The sequence below is a fragment of the Phoca vitulina genome, unplaced genomic scaffold, assembly GCF_004348235.1.
Source record: "Phoca vitulina isolate PV1807 unplaced genomic scaffold, GSC_HSeal_1.0 scaffold16, whole genome shotgun sequence".
Taxonomy (NCBI): Eukaryota; Metazoa; Chordata; class Mammalia; order Carnivora; family Phocidae; genus Phoca; species Phoca vitulina.
In genome coordinates, this window is record NW_022589719.1 from 23,429,842 (window position 1) to 23,452,902 (window position 23,061).

A 23,061-nucleotide genomic window follows, 5' to 3' on the forward strand; every position below is an offset into this window, starting at 1 on the left:
CTTGATCTCGGGGGTTGTAAGTCTGAGCCCCACGTTGGGTGTAGAGATTACTTAAAAAAACCTTTTTAAATCTTCAAAAAAAAAAAGTAGGGACAGTGGGGAAACAGGATGGAGCAGAATAGATTGCGGTAGCTGGAGCAGGTTTGTCTTGGGAGAGAGGTGAGTCTGTAGGGCAGGGCAGGGACTGACTGATGGGTCGGGTAGCAGGTTTGCGCTGAGCACGCTCATCTCGTGGTCTAGGAGTCCGCGACGTATGGGGAACACATCTGGTTCGAGACCAACGTGTCGGGGGACTTCTGCTATGTTGGGGAGCAGTACTGTGTAGCTAAGATGCTGGTGAGTGAGCCCTGGGTGGCATGCTGCCCCCTGCTGGTGGAGCGGGTCTAGAAGCCTGTAGGCGGACTTCTGCTGGCCTGACAGCTGTAGCCCTTCCCAGGGAAGGTGGGAACAAGACGCTCCCCTGAGCGCCCCTGCTGAGGGCTGCCTGAGGATGGCAGGAGGAATGGGGACTGTGTTCTGATGCCAGCACTGCGAATTCCCAGTGAACACAGAGGGCAGCTGTGCCGGGGCACATGTAAGGATTTCTCTTCCTGCCCTGGGGCAGCAGCCTGGATGGAGTTACCTGGTGCCTCAGGGCCCTCTCTTCGTTTTCTGCAGCAGAAATCAGTGTCCCGGAGAAAGTGTGCAGCCTGCAAGATCGTGGTGCACACCCCCTGCATCGAACAACTGGAGAAGGTGAGGGTGCGTGCTCAGCCTTTCCCGCCCAAGGCATCTTGTACACACACGTGTGTGTCTCTGCACGCCTATTCACGTTACACGCCTCACCTGCCAAGAGCGTCCCAGGCTGCGTGGTGGTGTAGAGCCAAAGACCCTGGAGCTGAAATGCCTGCATTTGAATCCTGTCTCCCCCCTTTTTATCTACCCTACCCCCACTGCCCAGAACAAGCCTGGCACAGAGTGGGGCTCACTGACTGTCAGTGGGATGAATGAGTGAGTGACGGCCAAGACACCATTTTACCCACACCGAGGTCCACATTTAGAAGGGGCTGTTATCTTGCCGAAGCTTGGCCCTGTCCGCTACACACCCCTGCCCTAGAGACCCTTCCCTAAGGACAGTTGTCCGCAGTGTGTCGACAGCTGGTGGCATGTCTGGGCCCCGTGCTTCTGAAGGGAAGTAGAGGGAACCCTGGGGAGGCAGGTCCAGGCAGAGGGTGGGAGGGCTCCCAGGCAGCACATGGGAAAGCCTGCAGGACTGGGAACAGCATGAACAAGGCTAACGTGGGCCACTTGCCCCAGCCCCTGACTCCTAGAGCAAGGTTTCCCCACAACTGTGCTAAGGCTGAAGCAGGGACGGTTGGGAAAAGAGAAACCTAGCCCCAGGCGTTCCAGAGCCCGAGGTGGAGACCAGACCAGTTTCCACGGATGAGCTAATGGTCTCCAGGGACCAACCAGCGCAGGTCTGCCAGCAAGGATCGGGGTGCCTGCACGCGCCTCGGCTGGGAGCCCCAGAGGGTGAGGGAAGATCTGGGGGGAGCACAGCGTGCTGCCTTTTAGTGGGGGAGGTAGACACTCCCAGTGTCCCCCATGCCAGCGGACTGACAGAGGAAGGAAAGGGTCCTTCTGGCTAGTGGAGAGGAGGCAGGGATGCAGGAGGGCTTCTGAGAAGAGGGGTCTCACACTCTGAGGGCTCCCAGGATGATTTGGGGCAATCCCTGCCTTGTGAGGATGACCCTGAGTGACACTTCGCTGGAGGAGGTGGCTAGACGCCTGAGCCCCTGAAGGGAGGCTCTGACATCTGGCTGGTCATTGCGATGCTTCACAGATAAATTTCCGCTGTAAGCCGTCCTTCCGCGAATCAGGCTCCAGGAACATCCGTGAGGTACGTGCCCAGGGTAGTTATGGGTGAGGAGGCCCCAGGTTTCCTGAGGGGCCTTCTCCGCAGTGTCTCCAGAGTGCCCCTTTGAGGCTGCTCTGGGGTGCAGGGAGGTGCAGGGCTGAGGCTCGGAGAGGGCCTCGATGGGGAAGGCCTGGCTGGCCCTGCCTGCGGGGCGGGGGGGAGGCACCGCCTGCCTCTCGTGCCTCCTCGCTCTTCTCCCCCGGCCGGAGCCTCGGCCCCCACCTGGAGGCCATGGAGAGAAGCCTCCAGCCGCTCTCACTCACGCTTCTGCAGAGCTTCCTGCAGCCCCACGCCTCACGCTAATATATTGAGGGGTGCAGGCCACACTCAGGGCTCGCGCCTCACCACCCCTCACTCTAGTGATTCTCTCTCCTCCTCCACCAGCCAACCTTTGTGCGGCACCACTGGGTACACCGGCGACGCCAGGATGGCAAGTGTCGCCACTGTGGGAAGGTGAGGCTCTGCCCCGGGATGTGGGCCAGCCCGCTCCCCTCCCCGGACCTGGACCCTGTGGCCCCTGAGCCTCAGGCCATGAGTCCAGTGTGAGCCGCCCGTGGCTGACGGTGTCTCCTGAGTGCGGAGTCCTAGGGCTCGCTCCCAACCTGGCTGAGGTGCCCCATCAGTCCCCAAACACCCAGGTCTCTGGACAGAGCGGGAGAGCAGGGAAGAAAGTGAGCTGCTCGTGCGGTGTATCTGGACCGCCTTGAAGCCGTGCGGGAGCCCTCTGAGAATTGTATATAGACGTACTCGTTTGGTAACTGAGCACAGTATTTGTCGCGCCCCTGTTGGGTGCTGAGCCCTGAGCTGGGTAGTGAGGTCCCTGCCTTCCTGGGGGAGGCTGTGGCTTGAAGACAGACTCTGCGGGCAGTCTTCCTGAGCACAGTCCACAGCGTGGCGGCCACTTACTCGTCATCTGCTTCTGCTCTGTTTCCCTCAGTAAGCGCAGGCTCTGGAAGGTCTCGGGGCCTCGTCCCTCTTTCCTCTGCTCACTTTCAGTGCCGAGCACGGGGTCCAGCACACAGCAGGCCCCCAGTAAATGTCTGTGGAATGAACAGGGGAATGAATGTGACAGGTGCCGTGAAGAAGTATGAAGCACTCTAAGCATGTACCGGGGGGCTTCGGGGTCTGGGGTCAGGAAGGAGGGAATCTCCACTGGCAGGAGTTAGCTGTGACCCCTTCTAACAGGTCAGGTGTGTGCACCCAGCGCCTTGTGGGTAACTTCAGAGAATCGCAGGCCTCCCTGCTCCAGGGGCTTATTTGACAGTTGTTTTAATTTTTAAAAATGGGCTCAATTTCCCTGGGTGGAGAGAGGTTGGCCACGGAAGAGGGGCTGGGCCTGCTGCTCTGGGCCCGGCCGCTGGTGCCCCAACTACCCTTTCCACCCTAGGGCTTCCAGCAGAAGTTCACCTTCCACAGCAAGGAGATTGTGGCCATCAGTTGCTCCTGGTGCAAGCAGGCAGTAAGTGGTGCTCGCCCCGGCCCCCCGGAGGCTGTCCCCGGGGTGGCACTGGGAGGGGGGCCCCCAGGGCTCAGCTCAGGCCGAGCTCAGCTGCGCCCCCCGCCCTTCTAGTACCACAGCAAGGTGTCCTGCTTCATGCTGCAACAGATAGAGGAGCCGTGCTCCCTGGGCGTGCACGCTGCTGTGGTCATCCCGCCCACCTGGATCCTCCGCGCCCGCAGGCCACAGGTGAGTGCTGCCTGCACCCGTGACAGCACCCCCACGCGTGGGCTCTGCCAGCCGCCCCAGCCCACCTGCCTTGTTGCCAATGCCCCTGCTTCCCTTGCAGAATACCCTCAAGGCAAGCAAGAAGAAAAAAAGAGCATCCTTCAAGAGGAAATCTAGCAAGAAGGGGCCAGAGGTTAGTCCTGGGGCTGGGTGGGCAGCTGGAGGGGAACAGGAAGGAGGGGCCTGTTTCTTGAAGTGCTGAGCTCCCTGGGCCCCTGAGGAAGGTGGGAGGCCAGATCCGAGTTGCCTCTCTGTGGCCAGGCCCACTTTAAGGTCTGCCCTGGAGGCAGAACGTGAGGGGACCCTGCCAAGAACGAGCGTGAGGTCTGTCCAGCCAGGGTAGAGTCTTACAGTCTCTCTGTCTCCAAGGAGGGCCGCTGGAGACCCTTCATCATCAGGCCCACCCCGTCGCCCCTCATGAAGCCCCTGCTGGTGTTTGTGAACCCCAAGAGTGGGGGCAACCAGGTACGCACAGCCTCCCTCTCCATTGAAAGCCTCCGGGGGAGGAGCGGGGTCAAGCTCCGCACCCCTTCCCTCCCCAGCAAATGCTCCCAGGTTCCATTGCAGGCTCCTGCCCCATCCCTCTTGCCCAGAGGTCCTGAGGAAATCGGAGCCTGTCTCCACCCCTCGCCCCTTGCTGGGCCTGGTTCCCACAGCCACGTCCTTCCTCCTCCTCACATGCTTCTCCCCACCTCAGTCCACCAGCCCTGACCGACTCCCCCGGTGCCCCCTACAGGGCGCTAAGATCATCCAGTCCTTCCTGTGGTATCTCAACCCCCGACAAGTCTTTGACCTGAGCCAGGGAGGGCCCAAGGAGGCGTAAGTACTTGCTGCGGCTCTGTGGAGATGGTGGGGACGGCTTGCCTGGCGCAGAGGGTCAGGCGCACGTCCCCTGGCCCTGTTCCTGTCCTCTGACTCTAGGCTGGAGATGTACCGCAAAGTGCACAACCTGCGCATCCTGGCGTGTGGAGGCGACGGCACGGTGAGTCCTCCTGCCTCTCCAGTGGGGGCCCGCGCCTGGGCCCCCGCTGGTCTGACCGGGCCTCTTCTGCTCTGCCCCCTCCAGGTCGGCTGGATCCTCTCCACTCTGGACCAGCTGCGCTTAAAGCCACCACCCCCCGTTGCCATTCTGCCCCTGGGCACTGGCAATGACTTGGCCCGTACCCTCAACTGGGGTGGGGTAAGAGCCCAGAGGCGGGGAGCGGGGGTGGGCTGTGCTGCTGGGGGGGGCTCTCCCCAAGAGAGCCTCAGTTCCTGCCTTGTCCCCCCAGGGCTACACGGATGAGCCCGTGTCCAAGATCCTCTCCCACGTGGAGGAGGGGAATGTGGTGCAGCTAGACCGCTGGGACCTCCGTGCTGAGCCCAACCCCGACGCAGGGCCAGAGGAGCGTGATGAGGGCGCCACTGACCGGGTAGGTCGGCCAGGGCCATGATGGGGAAAGCCCTCTGTCCCACTTGCCGGTTCTGGGGCTTTGGACAAATCTCTTCATTTCTCCAGACTTTCAGCCTCTCCTGTACGATGGTAATAATGGTACCCCGTAAGCTAGCCTCTGGGCAAACATTTACTGAATATCCACCACATGCCAGGCATCATTTTAAGCAGCGACAAAACAAAGTCCCCGTTCTCACGGAGCCCCTACAGAATACGGCACTTGGGGATGAAGTGTCGGGGGTGGGGGGACTGGAAAGCCAGGGAAGAGCGTGCCAGCAGGGCCCAGGGTGTTTGGTATACGGGGCACTTGGAGCAGCCCCACGGGAGCTGGGAGCCGAGAGGGCAGAACTGGAGGCAGGCTTCGGGCTAGAGGGAAGAGCTTTCTGGCGGATCCTGGTAACTGTGGGAAAGGCTTCCAAAACTGCGTGGGCCAAGCCAGCCTGGTGGCCAGAGCAGGGAGGTGGCTGTGTGGCCCAGCCCTCATGCTGGGCCCTTGACCTTTTTCCAGCTGCCCCTGGATGTCTTCAACAACTACTTCAGCCTGGGCTTTGATGCCCACGTCACCCTGGAATTTCATGAGTCTCGAGGTGGGCAACCAGTTGGTGCGAAAGCATCGGGAGGCTGGGGAGGGGAGGACACAGGAGGGTCCCAAGAGGGTCAGAACTTGCCCCTGGCAGTTCCCAGCCCTCGTTCCCCACCCCAGCCTGGGAAGCCCCAGCAGGTTCAGAATGACTGACTGTCCCGGTTCTTGTCGCCCCCCAGAGGCCAACCCAGAGAAATTCAACAGCCGCTTTCGGAATAAGATGTTCTATGCCGGGGTGAGTCAGGGATCTGCCAGCAACAGGGCCCCCCCCCCCCACCATGCCCACTATTCTCCCGCGTGTGCCCCCTGCATACCTGTATGGGCCAGGCCACAGGACCCCTGCCGGGCAGTGGTGAGCAAAAGTCCCTGTCGCCAGATGGTGACGCCCTCTCTCGCCCACAGACAGCCTTCTCTGACTTCCTGATGGGCAGCTCTAAGGACTTGGCCAAGCACATCCGAGTGGTGGTAAGTGGGCCAAGCTGGCAGGCAGGGTGGGTGGGCCCAGCGGGGACGGAGGCCGCCTCGGCACCATATATACCCTACACCCTCCCCTGGTCCTGCCTGCAGTGTGACGGAACTGACCTGACCCCCAAGATTCAGGACCTGAAACCCCAGTGCATTGTTTTCCTGAATATCCCCAGGTGAGGACGGGAGGGCCCTGTGTGTGCCCTGATGTCTCCACCCTGCACGACAGTCCTCTGAAGGCCCTTGTGTTGCCTTCCCCTTCAGGTACTGTGCAGGCACCATGCCCTGGGGCCACCCTGGGGAGCACCACGACTTTGAGCCCCAGCGGCACGACGATGGCTACCTCGAGGTCATTGGCTTTACCATGACATCTCTGGTGAGTGGGCCAGCATGGGACCTGCCTGGAGCCCTGGCTCTGTCCCCACAGTGACCAGGAGCACTGTCCCAAGATGGAACGGGGAGGGGCGCCTGGGTGGCTCAGTCGTTAAGCTTCTGCCTTCGGCTCAGGTCATGATCCCAGGGTTCTGGGATCGAGCCCCGCATCGGGCTCCCTGTTCTGCGGGAAGCCTGCTTCTCCCTCTGCCACTCTCCCTGCTTGTGTTCCCTCTCTCGCTGTCTCTCTCTCTGTCAAATAAATAAATAAAAAATCTAAAAAAAAAAAAGATGGAAGGAGGGGAGTGTCACCAACTTCCCTTCGCTGGCCAAGATGGGAGAATTCATGCTCGTCTCCCTGGCTGGGGTTCCCCCTCCCTTCTCTGACCAGGGTCTCGCTCTCCCCTCCCCTCTCTGACTGGGGTCCTGTCCTCCCTCTGCTCTGTGGGGGATTGTTGTCGCTCTGTTCCCTGGCCAGAGCATCCATGCGGGGAACAGAGCTTGGGGCCCCACTAGCCCTGCCCCTGACCTGAGCTTCCTGCGCCCACAGGCAGCGCTGCAGGTGGGCGGGCACGGCGAGCGGTTGACACAGTGCCGTGAGGTGGTACTCACCACGTCCAAGGCCATCCCAGTGCAGGTGGATGGCGAGCCCTGCAAGCTCGCGGCCTCGCGCATTCGCATCGCCCTGCGCAACCAGGCCACCATGGTGCAGAAGGCCAAGCGGCGGAGCACCGCCCCCCTGCACAGCGAGTATGTTCCCCTCCCAGCCACCGCCAGACGCTGCCCCTCTCTCGAACCTCAGTTTCTCCAGCTGGAGAGGGGGCTACCAGTTGCTCTGTCCCGGGAAAGCGGGGCAGGGCCCCTCGGTCTGGCGCCCGGCCGAGGATCCTTCCCGAGTGCTCTCTTACCGCCTGTGCCTCAGCCAGCAGCCCGTGCCTGAGCAGCTGCGGATCCAGGTGAGCAGGGTCAGCATGCACGACTACGAGGCCCTGCACTACGACAAGGAGCAGCTCAAGGAGGCCTGTGAGTGGCAAACGGGGGGGGGGGGGGGGGGGGTGGCAAGGAGCTGCTGGGGGCCCTGAGGGCCAGGCACGGGGGTACGGCCAGCCGCTGACAGCCTGCTCTGCCCACCAGCCGTGCCACTGGGCACCGTGGTGGTCCCCGGAGACAGCGACCTGGAGCTCTGCCGCGCCCACATCGAGAGGCTCCAGCAGGTGAGGGGGTTGGGAGCCTGCCCCGGGTGGGCCCACCCGCTCTAGTTTCTGTCCTCTGCCAACTCTCGGCCTTCGCTTCTCTTGGCAGGAGCCCGAAGGTGCTGGAGCCAAGTCCCCCACCTCCCAGAAACTGTCCCCTAAGTGGTGCTTCCTAGATGGTGAGTGGCCCCGAAGGACCAGCTCCTGGTGGTCCCGGGCTGTGTCCTGCCCCCTCCCGCAGGGCTCCCGGTGGGGCAGCGACTATCTGGGCCTGTAGAAGGGCCTCAGACAGCTCTCTGCCCCCCTCACAGCCACCACTGCCAGCCGCTTCTACAGGATCGACCGGGCCCAGGTGAGCACCACCCCGGGGCCCCTCTGCCTTTGGCCCGCACCTCCACAGACGGGCTTGCCCCTCGGCCTGCTGGGTGGTGCCGGCACACCTGCCCGTGCTCGCAGATGGGGGGTAGGCACGCTGCCCACAGGCAGAGGGAGCTGGCGGGTGCCCAGAAAAGCGGCCGGTGAGCCACAGGGGTGAAGGCACTTCTGGCCAGGTGCGGGGTGCCCCGGGCAAAGGCTCAGCAGTGGGAAGGAGCTGGGAAGGCAGGGGGGAGGGAGACTGGCAGGGCCCCCTCATGGAGCTTCCGCCTGCTGGAGGCTTCTCCGGGCCCGCGGGCCTGGCTGCATCTGTACTCCCACCGTCGGCTGCCCTGGAAGGTTCCTGACTCCTGGCCCCTGACCTCCCCACCCATAGGAACACCTCAACTATGTGACTGAGATCGCACAGGACGAGATTTATATCTTGGACCCTGAGCTGCTGGGGGCATCGGCCCGGCCTGACCTCCCAACCCCCACTTCCCCTCTCCCCACCTCCCCCTGCTCACCCACGCTCCGGTGAGTCCTGCGTCTCCTCCAGTCCCCTGGCTCGAAACCCCGCCTACAAGCCGGTACCTCCTGACGTCCTGCCTTCAGCGCCAGACGCGTGTCCACTGTCCCGCTGGCTGCCGGGTCCCCACAGGCCCCTCCCTGGCTGAGTCACTGGCACGGAACCAAACCTGGCCAAAACCCAACTGACCAGTCCTTTGCCGCCCCCCCGCCCTGGGGGCAGTGGTGTCGCCATCCACCCTGCTGCGCTGGCCGGAGACGCGGGCTCCCCCTCTGACCTCTGCTCTGCAGTCCTGTCCGCTGTCCCCCGACATCTGAGCACGGCAGCCTGAGCCGGGGCCTCCGAGCTCCCCTCCGTCCGCACTGCCCAGCGCCGTGCCCTTCCCGGCCCTTCGCGGCCTCCAGTGTGCCCGCCTCAGGACTGTCCCCGGTCCTCCCCGAGCTCCCCGCTCCGCTCACACCTAAGCTTGGGAGCTTCCTCCCCAGAGAAGTCTTCCCAGGAGCCCGGCTGACGTTGCTGTGAGACCCCAGCACGCCGCCTTGTGTTCTTCGTAGCCCTGCCCGCTCTGAGGAGGCCTTCTTTCTTTGCTGACGGGTCTGTCTCCCTGACTAGAATGTAAGCTCCGCGAGAGCAAGCTCTCCGTGTGTCTTGTCCACTGCTGTGTCGCCGGCACCCGGCGTGGCACCTGCTGTGTAGGAGGCACTCAATAAACTGTCGGCAGAACACAGGGCGCCCCCTGGTTGGGGCAGGGGGGTGACAGCTGTCGCTGGGTCCGTCTCATCCTGCTCTGCTTGCAGGTTACTGCCAGGGGATGCGGCGCCCCCTAAAGGTGAGGCCTCTCCCTTCTCCCTGGTCCCGGGTGGGGGTGGAGCCCCCCACAGCCCCCCACAGCCCCAACCCACCAGGGCCCCCGCCCCGGGCAGGCCGGCGCCTGCGGCCCCAGGGTGTAACGGGCAGGTGTTCCGTGCAGGTGAGGAGCTGATTGAGGCCGCCAAGAGGAACAACTTCTGTAAGGTACTAGGAGGCCTCGGCCCCCCGCCCCGCCGCCCCGAGCTTGCGCGCCCCGGGGGGCAGGGCCCCTGGGTGGGGCCCAGTTAGCCTGTCGTCGTCTGGCCCTCTGCAGGGTCTCCGTGCTGATTGTCCCATTCCGCCTTGCCCCTGTCCAGCTCACAGTGTCCCTTCGTAGGGGCTTGCTAGCACAGTGTGCCTGTCCCCGGTGCTCAGAGAGGAGCAAGTCTTAGAGGAACCACAGGCCCCAGGGCCTGGTGCTCAGTGCTCCCGGGGAGCCCAGAGGCCCCGGGTCTCTGCCCTACACTTCAGAAACGCCCAGAGGGATGACGTGTGTGAGCACAGTAGGGTCAGGCCTGCGGCCTATGGGAGTTGGGGGACATTTCTGTGGCTGGCACGCGGGTGGCCGTGAGGAGCCCCAGCCCTGCTCTGCCTCCTGCCCTCAGCTCCAGGAGCTGCACCGAGCTGGGGGCGACCTCATGCACCGGGACGAGCAGAGCCGCACGCTCCTGCACCATGCCGTCAGCACGGGCAGCAAGGACGTGGTCCGCTACCTGCTGGACCACGGTGAGCTGGGCCACTGGGGCCCCGGGGCCAGGGCGGGAGGAGGGGAGATGGCCGGCTTCCCTGACCGCCCCCTCCCCTCTCCTCCAGCCCCCCCAGAGATCCTTGACGCTGTGGAGGAGAAGTGAGTATCTGGGCAGTGCGAGACCTTGGTCACCCTGGAAACTGCCCCGTCTTCATCTAGCCCCTCCCACTCGGCCGGTCAGAGCCTAGAAACCCTTCCAGGCCACATCCGCTCGGCCCTTGCCCCACAGCCCCGAGTTCCCTTCTGTGTCTGATCGCCCTCTGGAGACGGGACAAGAGGGCCCCGAGGACAGGGTGGGGGGTCCACAGCCAGTCCCTGTTTCCACAGCGGGGAGACCTGTCTGCACCAGGCGGCAGCCCTGGGCCAGCGCACCATCTGCCACTACATCGTGGAGGCGGGGGCCTCTCTCATGAAGACAGACCAGCAGGTGAGCAGAGTGGCAGGGAGCCCCTTCCCCAGCGCGGGCCCTTGTGAGCGCCGAGCCATGGAGGAGAGCCACCTCTTAGGACTGGAAGCTGTCCTTCAACCCACACCCTCCGGACTCTGAGAAACCTGAGCCTGCGCTGGAGAGGGGGTGTTGGGGCGGGTGGGCAGCCCACGACTGCCTGTCCCTTGAAGCTTTTCCTCTCCTCACCGGCCACCTGGATGGAAGGTCCCCTGCCCTCTCCTCAGGCCCCTGAAGTGATGGCAGCCCCCCCCCCTCCAGGGCGACACTCCCCGGCAGCGGGCCGAGAAGGCCCAGGACACGGAGCTCGCCGCCTACCTGGAGAACCGGCAGCACTGCCAGATGATCCAGCGGGAGGACCAGGAGACGGCCGTGTAGCGGGAGGGACAGGGCCAGCCAGGGCAGGAGCCCCCTCATCGCCCACCTCACTGCCGCATTCCAGTCGGACGGCCACGGGGGGACCCGTGCCCCAGGGAAGGAGCCCCGTGCTGCCCCCTGAGGAGCCGCCCAGGCCTGGGGCTGGACTCTGAGGAGCCGGGGGATCCCACCTGTCCCCCTGAGGCCCTAGCCTGACCCGGGCCTGCCAGGGGAACAAGAAACTGGACTGGGCCGGGCAGGCCTTTGGGGGACTGGGGCGGGACCACCTCAGGGCCACCGTCCCCGTCCCTGCGGCGGGTGCCCTCCCTGGGAGTTAGGGGTAGCGGGGGAGGGCAGCGGGGCTTGGGACCCTTATCAGGGAGCCTTCGGGAAGAGGCTTCCTGAGCCGCCTGGGCCGCGAGGGCCCCGACTCTGAGCCTGCGGGCAGCTCGGGCCCTCTCTCCTGCCCCGACCCCACCCTCCCCGGGGCTTCCTCCCGGAAACACGGAGCCTGCTGCGTTTGCCTGCCCGCCGCCCTGCTTGGCTCCTACCCCCCCGGACCCTCCCCGTGTACCCAGTCATTTCACCACCGCCGACCGTGTGGCCTGGGGGGTTGGAGTGGGGCTCTCGTGGTGACATGTTTACAGCTGGGTGTGACTCAGTAAAGTGGACTTTTTTCCTTTCTGCTCTTTTTTTCTTGCGGAGGTCTGCCAGAAGCAGCGGGGTCTGGTGGTGGGGAGACTGGACACCCTGGGCCTCTGCAGACCCTCTTCTGGGGGATCCTGGTTCCCGTTTGGGGGTGGGGTCTCAGGGCCTGCCCGGGACCTGACCTCGGCCTGGCGGCACGGCTCGCCGGGGCCGGGGGAGGAGCTGATTTCCTCTCGCTTCCCGCTTCCCGCAGGGACGACAACAATGAAAGTGAAAGAGAGGTGGGGCGGGGGGCGAGGCCTGGATTCTTTGGCCCCTTTGCCCTGTGGCCTTGGGCAAGCCCTCTCCCCCAGGCCCCAGTTACTTTTGCTGTTTAGGGGATCGGGTGAGGTGATCCCCGAGGCCCCAGGGTCGGAAGGGGTGGGCATTTGCAGCCGCCGCCTTGGCTGGGTCTGGAACTTCTCAGACGGCGCTTGTCAGCTCCCAAGCCTCACCAAATCCAGGCCTGCGGGCTCCTCCCCAAACCCCCAACTTCCCCCAGCTCCCGCCCCCGAAAACCTGCGCTCCTGAAAGGCGCGGCGCCGTCCGCGTCCCCCGAGCCCGAGCTCTTTCTCTGGGGCTCCCCGAGCACCGAGCAGAGCGGCTCCCTGTACACTTGGTGAAGCGACCCGAGGTGGGGGCTGGCGCTCCTTCCCCAGCAGCTAAGGGGGCGCAGAGGGCCGGTCCTCGACGGGGTTAAACAGTCATCGGGGGACGGAGCCGCACACAGGCTGGAATGCGGGCCCCGCGCCGAGCGCCGGGACCCGTGACACCCCCGGGGCTCCGAGCTCCCTCCCAAGTCCCCATCCTCCCAGTCTTCCCGGGAAAGAAGGCGGGCGTCCAGCGGGGAAAGAGAACGGCCCCGGGGAGGGGGCAGAGGCGGCGGCGGAAAGCTGGGGCTGGGGCAGGGGCCGGGGGAGCCAGGGCAGGACAGGGTCCTGGGGCCGGGAGACCCGGGCTCGGGAGATGGGGCGGGGGGAGCCGGCAGAGCCCGTCGTCTGAACGCGGACGGCCCGGGCGGGGCGAACGGGGGGTGCGGGGACCCGCGGCGGGAAGCCGGGGTAGAAGCGCCCGGGGGCGCGGGGCGGGAGCGGAGGCGGGGACGCCGGGGTCGGGGGGCGGCGCGGGTTTGAGGGGAGGGGGCGGGGCGGGTCCTTCCTCGGTGGGGGTGGGGGGCGGGGAGGGGGCGGGGGCCCATGTGACCGGCTCAGACCGGTTCTGGAGACAAAAGGGGCCGCGGCGGCCGGAGCGGGACGGGCCCGGCGCGGGAGGGAGCGCAGCACGGCGGGCAGCGAGCGAGTGAGCGCGCGGGGGCCCCGGCCGACGTGCGGCGGCGGCCTCGGCCCCGGCCCCTCGCCCGCTGGGCCCCAGGCGACCCGGGACCCGGAGGCGTGTGGGGGTCTGAGCTGCGTCCTGGGCTCCAGGCCGCCCCCAGGGAGACGCCTGCGGCTGTGCGCCCCGGCTAGCGGCGAGGGGCCGACCCCAGAGCCCTCCAGCCGCCGCCGCCGCCGCCGCGGCCCGTGGGCCTGGAGCGTGGGGACGGGGGTGGGAGGTGCGCGCGTGCGGCCCCCCGTGGGGAAGGGGGCGGGCGGGGGCCTCTGACCCGACCTCTCCCCCGCAGGATGCAGCACCGAGGCGTCCTCCTCCTCGCCCTCCTCACCCTGCTGGCGCTCACCTCCGCGGTGGCCAAAAAGAAAGGTGATACGGGGTGTGGGGGACTGGAGGAGGGCTGGAGACGGGCCGGTGAGGCCGGCAGCCTCGGGCCTGGCCGCCGGGGTTCCGAGGCCCGGACCCCAGGAAGCGGTCCCCGAGTATGTCTGAGCTCCGTTCCCCGTGCGTCTTAGACAAAGTGAAGAAGGGCGGCCCGGGGAGCGAGTGCGCGGAGTGGACCTGGGGGCCCTGCACCCCGAGCAGCAAGGACTGCGGCGTGGGTTTCCGCGAGGGTACCTGTGGGGCCCAGACCCAGCGCATCCGGTGCAGGGTGCCTTGCAATTGGAAGAAGGAGTTTGGAGGTGAGGTGGGGCGCAGGCGGAGGGCAGGAGAGGGGACGGGCCCAGCCTCACCGAAACCTGGGCAGGTCTGTGGCCTCCAGCCCCTGGCTGCCCAGATCTGACCCGGGGCGCTCTCCCGCCAGCCGACTGCAAGTACAAGTTTGAGAGCTGGGGGGCGTGTGATGGGGGCACGGGCACCAAAGCCCGCCAAGGCACCCTGAAGAAGGCGCGGTACAATGCCCAGTGCCAGGAGACCATCCGCGTGACCAAGCCCTGCACCCCCAAGACCAAAGCCAAAGCCAAAGGTCAGGGAAGTGGAGGAGGGTGTGGGGGTCATTGCCGGGGGGCTGCCACCACCTGTGAAAGGGAATGGTTAAGCCTGAGGTTTTGGACTGTGGCGGGTGACTTCCTGACATCTCTGCCCTCGGTTTTTCCCGTCTGTAGAGATACCTTAGGTGGGCAGGTACTGAGGGTGGCCCACAGAAGGTGCTCAGGAGTTATTAAGTCCTTCCGGCCCGAGTGGAAGTACAAACTCGCTCTGTTCTGTTGGAGCATTTTGCTTAGGATTCAGGGAGTTGTCCTGGAAGGGCTTGGCTTTGTCATCTCTCCAGCCAGAGGGAACATTGGGTCAGCCTGGGTCCTTTCTAGTATCAGAAGGACTTCACGGTCCTGCCATCCCTTAGCTGGTTCCTGATTCACAGCAGCCCAGAGAGGCCATCAGGGCAGAGGTGAATCAGCCCACTTGTTAGGGGAGGAGGTGGAGGCTGAGGGCTGCGGGGACCAAGAACTTGAAGATTTTCCGAGCACCAGTGAAAGCATAGAAGTTGGTGTGGGGGTAGGTCCAGCGTCAATATGGCTGCGCTCTCCCACGGGGTACCGGGGTCCGCTGATCCACAGCCACTAGGGGGCAGAACTTTCTCCCTAATGTATAGGCTGGGGGGGGGTTGGGGGGGGTGGCGTCTCTACTAGGTCACCTGAACTCAGCTAACACGTTGTTTCTTGCTTGTTTTACAGCCAAGAAAGGGAAGGGAAAGGACTAGCCGCCAGGTCTGGATGCCAAGGAGCCCGGGGCGGGTGCCCTCCCTCTCACAGGCCCAAGAGCTCACCCACCAGTGCCTTTCGTCTACTCGTTAGCTTTCTCAATCATACCCTGCTTCTTCCCTTTCATTCCTCCACCCCCCACCCCCAAGTGTCCGGGAGGGACAGGGGACTGTGGACAGCTTGAGCCTCCTGCCCCAGAGGGATGTGAATCCCGGTACCCGCTTTTGTTCTTCCCCACAAAGATGCCATTACTGAGAAATAAATAAACCGTCGTGTTTTTGTTTTTTTTTTTTTTTCTTCCCAATAAAAGCTTTTCCTTTAATATATAAAAGCCCCAACCCAGGGAGTTTGCTGTGGTAATTTGTTGGGGCGGGGACTCGTGAAGGAAAGGGAAGGCAGTTGGGACTGGCTTTCAGGGGGCTGGGGGCTTGGCGGTGAGTGCTCCCCAGAGCTCATGGAAAAAGCAGAATGGTTATGAAAATTGCTTCCAGGGCCCCGACTCCTGAAAGGGTGCCGCCGTCCAGTCCCCTGAGCCTTTCAGTCTGGTCTTTCCAGGGACCACACCAAGGCTGGGAGGGAACCCAGAAGGCTCCCTAGAACTGACACTCCTCATCTCAGCCACTCTCAAGCAAAGGTCTTTTGGTATAGCTCACTACCAATAGAAGGTTCTGTCCGTTGGGAGAGGAGAGATGGGGGCTGCTTGCCTGCCTTCCCCCTGCCCCCCCCCAACACTGAAGCCTGCGTGGGTCAAGTCTGTCCCCATTCTCCCCAGCCACCCAGGCCTCCCTCACATGCTGCAGAAGCCTGCTGGGAGGGCTCTTCAGAACCAGGGGGGCCTCTCTGCTCAGCGTGGGACCACAGGAAGCCAGACCTCGGTTCCTGAGTGTGAGACACTGACCTCCCAGCTGCCCCAGGACAGTGTGGGGGGGTGGGGGTGGCCTGAGAGCCCACAACGGCCTGGCCTCCAGCTAGCCCACCCGTCCACCCAACCAGCGCCTGGCCGAGTAGCTGCAGCAAGGGGCGAGCTCTGCCCTTGGAATGGAACCTGGGAGGACGGGCTGGGCCTACATGCGGGGTGCAGCGGGGAGAAAGCACCAACTACAGCAGAACGGGGAGACCCTTCCCAAGCCTCCTTTCCCAAGCATCGGCTCCTTTGCTCCTCCCAAGGGGATCCCGGGCTTCTGCTCCCCTCCAGATGTCCATTCTTCCAGCCACGCTGGTTGGTCACAGTGGGGCAGCGCCCCAGAATCCAGCGCCTCCCAGCTCCCGGAGGCGGGCCGGGCAGCCCTGGTTCAGGCGCTTCTGGGGCTGACCCTCCGCAGCCCGAGTGGAGATCTGGTCTCTCGGAATCCCGCCACAGCTTCTTCCTGAGCCTCACAGGGGTCCTGGGCACCTCAGTCCTCGTCGGGGAACAGGCACACGGGGGGACGCTTCCAGAGCGCTCCCCGGCAGCCACGTGCGGGACCACCCACGTGACCGCCCACGTGGCTCAGCGCGCGCACGTGGCCGCCAGCACCTCCTGGGCGCCCCTGCCCGCCTACCTGGCGGTGCCGAGGTTCCGATACTGGCACAGCAGCAGGTGCCTGAAGGTCTTTTTAAAGGTGGCGTTGCAGAGCGCGTAGCAGGCGGGGTTGATGGTGCTGTTGACGTAGCAGAGCCAGTAGCCGATGGACCACACCGTGTCGGGGATGCAGCTCCGGCAGAAGGTGTTCACCAGGACCATGACGTTGTAGGGCGTCCAGGTGAGGATGAAGGCCAGCAGAATGGCGAAGATGGTCCGCGTCACCTTGCGCTCCCGGGCCGCCATCTGCCGCTTCTTGCGCACCTGGTTGCGGGCGATGCTGGCAAACTTGCGGGCCACGTTGGCTGCCGGGCGCATGCCGGCGGGCGTGGCCGGGACGATCTCGATGGCTGTCACACACTCATTGCCAGTCTGCTTCGTCACGATCTGGATCTTGGACCATTTGGAGGCGGGGTTGAGGGCCCGCGGCTGGAGGGGAGGGGCGGGCATGGCGGGCGTGGTGGCCTCCGTGGTGGACAGCTCCGTGGGCGGCCGTTCCTTGGTGTGGTGTGTGGCGCTGCCGGAGCTGGACTCGTTGGAAGTGTCCTTGTCGGCCACGGGGCGCGGCGGGGGCGGCAGGACCGGGGGAGGCGCCTCCTCCAGCTTCCCGTTGCGCAGCTCCTCGGGAGCCGGGTCCCCGGGCGGGGCTTTCTTGATGCTCTGCTTCATCAGGGGGCTCTTGAGGAAGGCCAGAGTCTTGGCCTTCTTCTCCTTGGGGCCCTCGGGCCGGTGCTTGTGAACTCGGCTGCGACTGGCCAGGGAGATGTGGATGTAGAGCACCGTCATGATGACCACGGGCAGGTAGAAGGCGGCGATGGCGGTGCCGAAGGTCACCGCCGGGTTGGACAGGAACTGGATGAAGCACTGGTTGTCCGGCACCGTCCGCTTGCCCACCACGAACTGCCAGAACAAGATGGCAGGTGCCCAGAGCACGAAGGACAGGACCCAGGCGGCGGCGATCATGAGGCCCGCCATCTTGGTGGTGCGCCGGGCTGGGTAGGTGAGGGGCTTGGTGACGCAGAAGTACCGGTCGAAGCTGATAATGAGAAGGTTCATGACGGAAGCATTGCTCACCACATAGTCCAGGGCCAGCCACAGGTCACAGACCACGGCGCCCAGAGGCCAGTAGCCCTTGATGATGTACACGGTGTAGAGGTTCATGGAGAAAGCGCCTATGATGAGATCGGCGCAGGCCAGGCTGAAGAGGAAGTAGTTGTTGACTGTCTGCAGCTGCCTGTTGACCTTGATAGACAGCATCACCAGGATGTTGCCCACGACAGTCACCAGGCTCAACGAGCCCGTCACGGTGGCGATGAATATCATCTCCACTGTCTCGTAGCGGTTATGGGTTGATGTGACCAAGCGTACCGACTGGTTGCCCGCGCTGCCGTTGACTGGTGTGAAGTTCGCCATTTTGGTTAGCAGTGGTGGGCGGCCAGTGTCTGGAGGAGGAAGGAGAGAGGAAAGGGTGAGCTGGCGAAGTGGTTTAGAGAGGTAACTCGAGGTGACAGAGGAACATCACCCTGCAGAGCCTTGGAGAACTCTGTCCCATCGTGTGCTCGTTTCTTCACCCATCCGTTGCTTATTGAGGGCCTACTGTGTGCAAGCACCGTTCCGGGTGCAGGAGTTACAGAAATGATTGAGACACACACGGCCCCCACCCTCACGGAGCTGACAATCTGATCAGGGCAGACAGACAAACATGCGAGGCACAAAAAGAGTGCTAGAAGGAGAACAAGGCAGGGCAACAGTATAGTGGGTGAGTCAGAGGACAGACAGGGACGCTTCCTTGCTGGGTGATCAGTGAAGGCCTCTCCGTGGAGGGGATCTGGACAATGGCAAGGAGGCAGCCATGTGAAGAGCTGCAGAGGTGGCTTAGTCGGGGGCAATGGCCAGAGCAAAGGCCCTGGGGCACGTGTGGGGCGCCAAGAGAAGGCCAGGGCGTGCGGGGCCCAGAGAAGCAATGGGGAGGGGCTTCAGTGGTCCCAGAGTCAGCATGTAGCTCTGGCCAGAAGTGTTCATTCATTCACCTCATCAGTCATTTTGTGACCAAACATCACAGGGGGACCTGTCCTCCACCCTCCCAGATGGCACTGGGGACACAGGCAAGAATATATGTTAGCAGATAACACTTACTGTCTACTAAGTGTCCGGCACTTTCTGTACTTTTTATCATTATTAACTAATGTCTTCCTCACGTCAAGTCTGTGAAGTAGAAACCTTTATTTTTCACTACTTCCAGGTGAGGAAACTGAGGCACAGAGATGTTAAATAACCCGCCCAAGGTTCCACGAGTCCTTGACGTCCTGCTGCCGCCCCAGAGCTGAGGGTGCTGGCAGCCGAGGCCCAAAGCACCACCAAGCCGGTGATACCACCTTGGGGCAGGCTCCTGGGATGACCGGGGTGGCCTGGAGTGGGGAACCCCCGAGGACGAGGAGAGTGCCATGCAGAGGGGTCTGGGAGGTGCATACCACTGCGGCAGCCCCTCCCTGAGCTCCCCCTCCCAGCCCCAGGGCAGAGGGGTGGGGACGCATTGCAGGGGCAGTAGGGACCATCCACAGCCAGGGGCTGAGTGAGGACCAGGAGGAGTGAGAAGCCGAGAGGGCCTGTCAGCCGAGGAAAGACACACATGGCTTCCAAGGGGCCGGGGCCAGCCCTGGGCCCGACTGGGAACCCAAAGGGGACCCAGAGTGTCCCAGAGGGAAGAGGGCAGGGGAATGTTGCAGGGGGGCCCGCGGCCAGCCCGAGGGCACCGTCCCCCCGGCCCACCAGGACATACTGAGGGCACCCCGGCTGAGACCCCCCCAAGCACACGGCCCCTCCCCTGAGCCTGCACCCCCCTCCCACCCAGGTTCCTCTTCATCTCTCCCCCGCCTTCCTCTCCCATACACGTGAGCGAGGCCCACGCCCAGTGCGCTGTGCCAGGGCAGCCGTTCAGCCCAGCCTCCTTCACACCCGCCAACACGCGCACCATTACACACACGCACACGGGCCCCATCCCAGCCCCGCCAGCCCTGCGCGCTGTCGTATACACAGCGTCTGTGTGTGAGAGAGAGAAAGAGAGAGGGAGAGCCAGCCGGTGTGGAGGAAGGAGCCCTCAGCCAGCAGCCCAGGCCCCAAGGCCAGCAGGGTCCTGGCTCTAGACCAGCCACCTCACCTTCCCGCCCCTCTCTTTCTCATTTGCAAAATAGAGAGGACTGGGTCCGCGGGACCCCTCCCGAGCAGCTATGGGGACCAGCAACTAAACTTTCCATCTGCAGCATGAAAATGCACCAGAGGCTGGAGGCAAGTGCCAGGGTGACCACCCTCTGCCCCACGCCTGGCCTCAGACCCCTCACTCGCCTCTGCAGACGCAGCCCCAGCCCCCTGGCCTGGCAGTTCATGTTCGCCTGTCCAAATCCTTGGTTCTCAGGAGGGGAGGCTCAACAAGGGTGTTGCCATCTCCAAGGTCACACATGAGTCAAGGGCAAAGACTAAATACCACCCTCTCTGGGGTCTCTGACAGCCCCCTTTCAGCTTTGAGAGGTTCAGGTGTCACCCTCTGAGCTGGGAGAGCAGAAGCACCCAGCATGAAGAGGCTGCCCTCCCCAGGCAGGTACAAGCAGGGGCAGGGTGGTCAGGACGGATCTGTCCGCCAGCACCCAGGAAAGCCCCGTGAGCCTCCGGGGCCAGGACACAGGCCAGCGAGATGGGAATGGGGCTGGAGGTGCCAAATATGAAAAACATAATAGCCCTTGTTTATTGTTAACTAGGAGTCAGGAATTCCTCTGAGCTTTTTAATATAGATTATCTGGTTTAATCCTTACAGAAGCCTGATAAGGCAGGTTACTATTAGTATCCCCATCTCACTGATAGAAATATCTTCTTACAGATGAGGATAATATTAATTAACTTGCCTAAAGTCATCCGGTCTGTAATGCGGAGGGGGACAGGATTAGAACCCAGGAGCCACCTTCTCAACCTCAACCTGTCTCAGGTTGATTTCCTGCCTCTGCTGTCCACTGCTCAAAACCAAAGAACTAAGGGTCCCCACCCACTCCCTGCCGGCTCCCCCACTTAGCTTTCCCAGGAGAGAAGAGGCCTCTTATCTCCATGGGGGACATCTTGTCTCCAAGGAGGTGACAGGTGGTTTAGTTCCGCTCTGGGTCTGCTAGGGGAAGCTGCCAGCAGCAGAAGGGGTGAGGCATGGTGTCTCACCGCCTCCTCCCCACCCTCTTTCTGGACCCCTCGGGTTTCCCCGCAGACATTCTGACAGCAACCCTCTCTGGGGCTTTCTCTGCGATCCAGGCCCGCCGGAGATCTGGGGAAGCAAGCAGCCGCTGCCCAGGGCTGAGCGCACCGCTAGATGGCAATGTCGAGCCCCGGGTGCCAGCTCCGGACTTCGGGCGGGCGGCTCTTCGCCACCGCCCCCAACTCCATCGCGACAGAGACCACAGAGGAGGCTCCAGGGCAGGGCCTCCCAGGGGAAGGACGTGGTTTCCCCCCCACCCCCACCCCCTTGCCAGGCCCTGCCCAGGAGCTGCCCTCGGCTCCGCGCGGGTTCCGTGGTGGGAAAGTTAAGGGCGCCCGGCTTCTACCCGGCCCCGCGGAGGAACGTGTGGGCGGGAAGGCGAGTGCGAGTTCTGTTTGTGTGTGATTACTGGGGAGCGCGAGTAGAAGCGAGTAGCTGTCTGCATGTGCGTGTGTGCGCGCTCGGCCACGCCTGGATACCGGGGGCCCGTGTGCGCGTGAGCGGGCCCGTGCCATGTGGACACGTGCTTGTGCGTGCGTGTGCGGCCCGGGGTGCTGTGGCCTGGGGGATGCACACGATTCGGGTATGCGAATGCATATGCACAACTGTGAGTATGCACAAACTGTGAGTTTGTGCACAGGAGCAAATGCAGGGCCCGCAGGAGGTGACCGGTCCGGGCCCTGCCGGGAGACTCAGCTCAGACTTTGGCTGTCTGAGCGCAGAGAGGCGAGTCTAGAGCCAGTGTCTGGATCTTGCCCCGCTCTTGGGTGGGGAAGGGTCGCAGCCAGGCTACAATCTGGGCTGCCACGGGCCCCCTGACCTTGGGGCATCGTCTCAGGCAGCGCCCAGTGGTGTCTGGGTCCCCAACGCTGCGGTGTGGAGTCCCAGCCTGGGACTGACTTCTGTCGAGGGACCGCGGCTGGAGTCGCCCCACTGGCCTTACAGGACACGGGGTTCAGCTCAGCGTGCCCACGGAGCATTATATGGCCAAAGGGTGCCCGGTCTGCCCGCGGGAGTGTACCGGCAACACTCCAAAACGGGGAGGCCCAGCCGCGGCTTAGGTCAGTTGAGTGTAAGATTCTTCCCCACCCACACTTCTAACCCTGCACCCCGCAGGAGAGGCACCGTCTGGCCCGAGCGGCTAGAGTGGGCACCGGTTTCTCGAGCCCTGAGTCAGGGCGGACCTCGAGGGCCGGGTTGGGAGTTATTATTGGGCTCATCTGGAGGCTCCTCCAGGTCTCCTTCCCGGTTGATGGGGCCCTGGCTCTCCGGTGCCCCGCCCTCCCCCCAACCCCCTAGCACGCAGTTCCTGCAGCCTCTGGGCGTGGGCACCATGCTTTCCCGGGTTCTGGAGCCCCCCCCCCCTTTTCCGGACGAGAAGGGAGCGCGTGCTCTGGACGCCGTGGGGAGGGGGTTGGGGTGTGGGTCCTTGGTTCTTAGGCATTCACTCTAGGGCTCCGGGAAGGCTGTGGCCCCTGGATCCGTCCCTGGGGCGGGAGAAGAGACTCAAGAGTTCACAGGAGGGAGAAGGGGCTCAGGGGATTTGGCAAAGACATTGCGCCTGACACTTCCGCCACTGGGCCCAGGGCTTGGCTCCGCTCTCCCGGGCTCCGAGCCTGGGCAACAGCAGGGGGGAGTCCTGGAGTGGGGGAAGGGCGCCAGGAGCGGGTAGGGGTATTTCCGTCGGGGTTCAAGGTCGCGGATGGAGGACTTCATGGATCGGAATGGGCTGGCAGTGCCGGGGGTGGGGGGCGGGGAGACGGGCGGGAAAAAGGCTCCTTAGGGCTCCAGAGCCTGGTGCCCTCCAGAGCTGCAGGTGGGAGGGCTGGAGTGCGGGGTCCCGCCCCCGACGGCTGCCCCTGGCGCCCTGAGGGCTGTGGGCGGGCACCCCTCCCCCGACCTCCTGAATGTCCATTCCTTCCCAGAGGCGCACCTGGAGAAGCTTCCGAGACTCCGTGTCTTTCTTCCAGCGGGGCCCCTCACCCCCGGGCTCTGTGCAGCCCCCAGCACCGCGCTCGTCCCCAAAGGAGCCTGGGGCCCCGTCCCAATGGGACCCGCCTCCGAGGAGCCTCAGAAGGTCCGGGAGCCCCACGTCCTTCTCCCCCAACCGAGTCCCCCCCGCCCCCGCGCCGCCGCGGAGTCACTTACCAGACACCTCCGCCCCGGTCCCCTCGCACCTGACAGACGGCGGGACCAGCGGGCGGCCCGCGGGCCAGCGGGCGGGGCGCGTGGCCGGGCCGCGGGCCGGGGGCGGGGACGGGGTGCCGAGGGGCGGCCCCTGCTCCGCCCGCAGCTCCTGGCGCTGTGGCTTCGACTCGCGCTCACGCTCGCACTTTTCCCCGAGCCGCGTGATGTCACGGGGAAGCAGCCAATCCTGGTGGGGCCGCGCCGCCCGCCCCGGGCCGGCCACCCAACTGCGACGCGCGGGGGGCACCACCCGGGGCGTCGGGAACCCCAGCTACGCGCGCCCCTCACTGGAGCCGGCCGACAGCTCCGCGCTCGGCCACTGTAGGGGCACCGCCCACGGTTGACAGTACGGCTTAGCGGGGGGCGCTGCCCTCTCGGGAGGCTGGGGTGGGGGGTGGGGTGGGGTGTCCGCG

At 64.2% G+C, this 23,061-nt stretch overlaps 3 protein-coding genes across 13 annotated transcripts in view; 2 read left to right on the forward strand and 1 right to left on the reverse strand.

Annotated features, from left to right (window-relative positions):
• DGKZ (diacylglycerol kinase zeta) overlaps positions 1-11,624 on the forward strand; it is a 40,888-nt gene extending 29,264 nt beyond the window's left edge. For 5 of the 10 annotated variants that reach the window (XM_032414010.1, XM_032414008.1, XM_032414014.1 and 2 more), the window contains exons 3-31: positions 241-336; positions 658-735; positions 1,823-1,879; positions 2,282-2,350; positions 3,285-3,356; positions 3,468-3,584; positions 3,685-3,756; positions 3,993-4,088; positions 4,360-4,442; positions 4,545-4,605; positions 4,690-4,803; positions 4,895-5,035; positions 5,564-5,642; positions 5,818-5,873; positions 6,041-6,103; positions 6,206-6,279; positions 6,368-6,479; positions 7,026-7,225; positions 7,398-7,498; positions 7,610-7,689; positions 7,778-7,847; positions 7,980-8,020; positions 8,420-8,559; positions 9,349-9,380; positions 9,522-9,565; positions 10,006-10,126; positions 10,214-10,247; positions 10,476-10,575; positions 10,855-11,624. In XM_032414010.1, the coding sequence (XP_032269901.1) occupies positions 241-336; positions 658-735; positions 1,823-1,879; positions 2,282-2,350; positions 3,285-3,356; positions 3,468-3,584; positions 3,685-3,756; positions 3,993-4,088; positions 4,360-4,442; positions 4,545-4,605; positions 4,690-4,803; positions 4,895-5,035; positions 5,564-5,642; positions 5,818-5,873; positions 6,041-6,103; positions 6,206-6,279; positions 6,368-6,479; positions 7,026-7,225; positions 7,398-7,498; positions 7,610-7,689; positions 7,778-7,847; positions 7,980-8,020; positions 8,420-8,559; positions 9,349-9,380; positions 9,522-9,565; positions 10,006-10,126; positions 10,214-10,247; positions 10,476-10,575; positions 10,855-10,971 (2,520 nt within the window). In that variant the 3' untranslated portion in view covers positions 10,972-11,624. Of the gene's footprint in view, positions 1-240; positions 337-657; positions 736-1,822; positions 1,880-2,281; positions 2,351-3,284; positions 3,357-3,467; positions 3,585-3,684; positions 3,757-3,992; positions 4,089-4,359; positions 4,443-4,544; positions 4,606-4,689; positions 4,804-4,894; positions 5,036-5,563; positions 5,643-5,817; positions 5,874-6,040; positions 6,104-6,205; positions 6,280-6,367; positions 6,480-7,025; positions 7,226-7,397; positions 7,499-7,609; positions 7,690-7,777; positions 7,848-7,979; positions 8,021-8,419; positions 8,560-9,348; positions 9,386-9,521; positions 9,566-10,005; positions 10,127-10,213; positions 10,248-10,475; positions 10,576-10,854 lie in introns of all 10 variants that reach the window. The other 5 variants (XM_032414011.1, XM_032414009.1, XM_032414013.1 and 2 more) reach the window with 2 other exon arrangements.
• Positions 11,625-12,242: 618 nt separating this feature from the next.
• On the forward strand, positions 12,243-14,949 carry MDK (midkine). Of its 2 annotated transcripts, none has more exons than XM_032414993.1 (5): positions 12,243-12,271; positions 13,259-13,335; positions 13,482-13,649; positions 13,772-13,933; positions 14,643-14,949. In XM_032414993.1, the coding sequence occupies exons 2-5, from the start codon at positions 13,260-13,262 to the stop codon at positions 14,666-14,668; spliced, it is 432 nt and encodes a 143-aa protein (XP_032270884.1). In that variant the 5' UTR covers positions 12,243-12,271; position 13,259; the 3' UTR covers positions 14,669-14,949. The 2 variants fall into 2 exon arrangements, with proteins under 2 accessions (XP_032270884.1, XP_032270883.1); XM_032414992.1 differs by lacking the exon at positions 12,243-12,271 and adding an exon at positions 12,850-12,936.
• Positions 14,950-15,041: 92 nt separating this feature from the next.
• Positions 15,042-22,692, reverse strand: CHRM4 (cholinergic receptor muscarinic 4). The gene is made up of 2 exons (XM_032414991.1): positions 22,610-22,692; positions 15,042-17,672 (listed from the first exon to the last, which is right to left on the reverse strand). The coding sequence occupies exon 2, from the start codon at positions 17,641-17,643 to the stop codon at positions 16,207-16,209; it is 1,437 nt and encodes a 478-aa protein (XP_032270882.1). The 5' UTR covers positions 17,644-17,672; positions 22,610-22,692; the 3' UTR covers positions 15,042-16,206.
• Between the last annotated feature and the right edge of the window lie 369 nt (positions 22,693-23,061).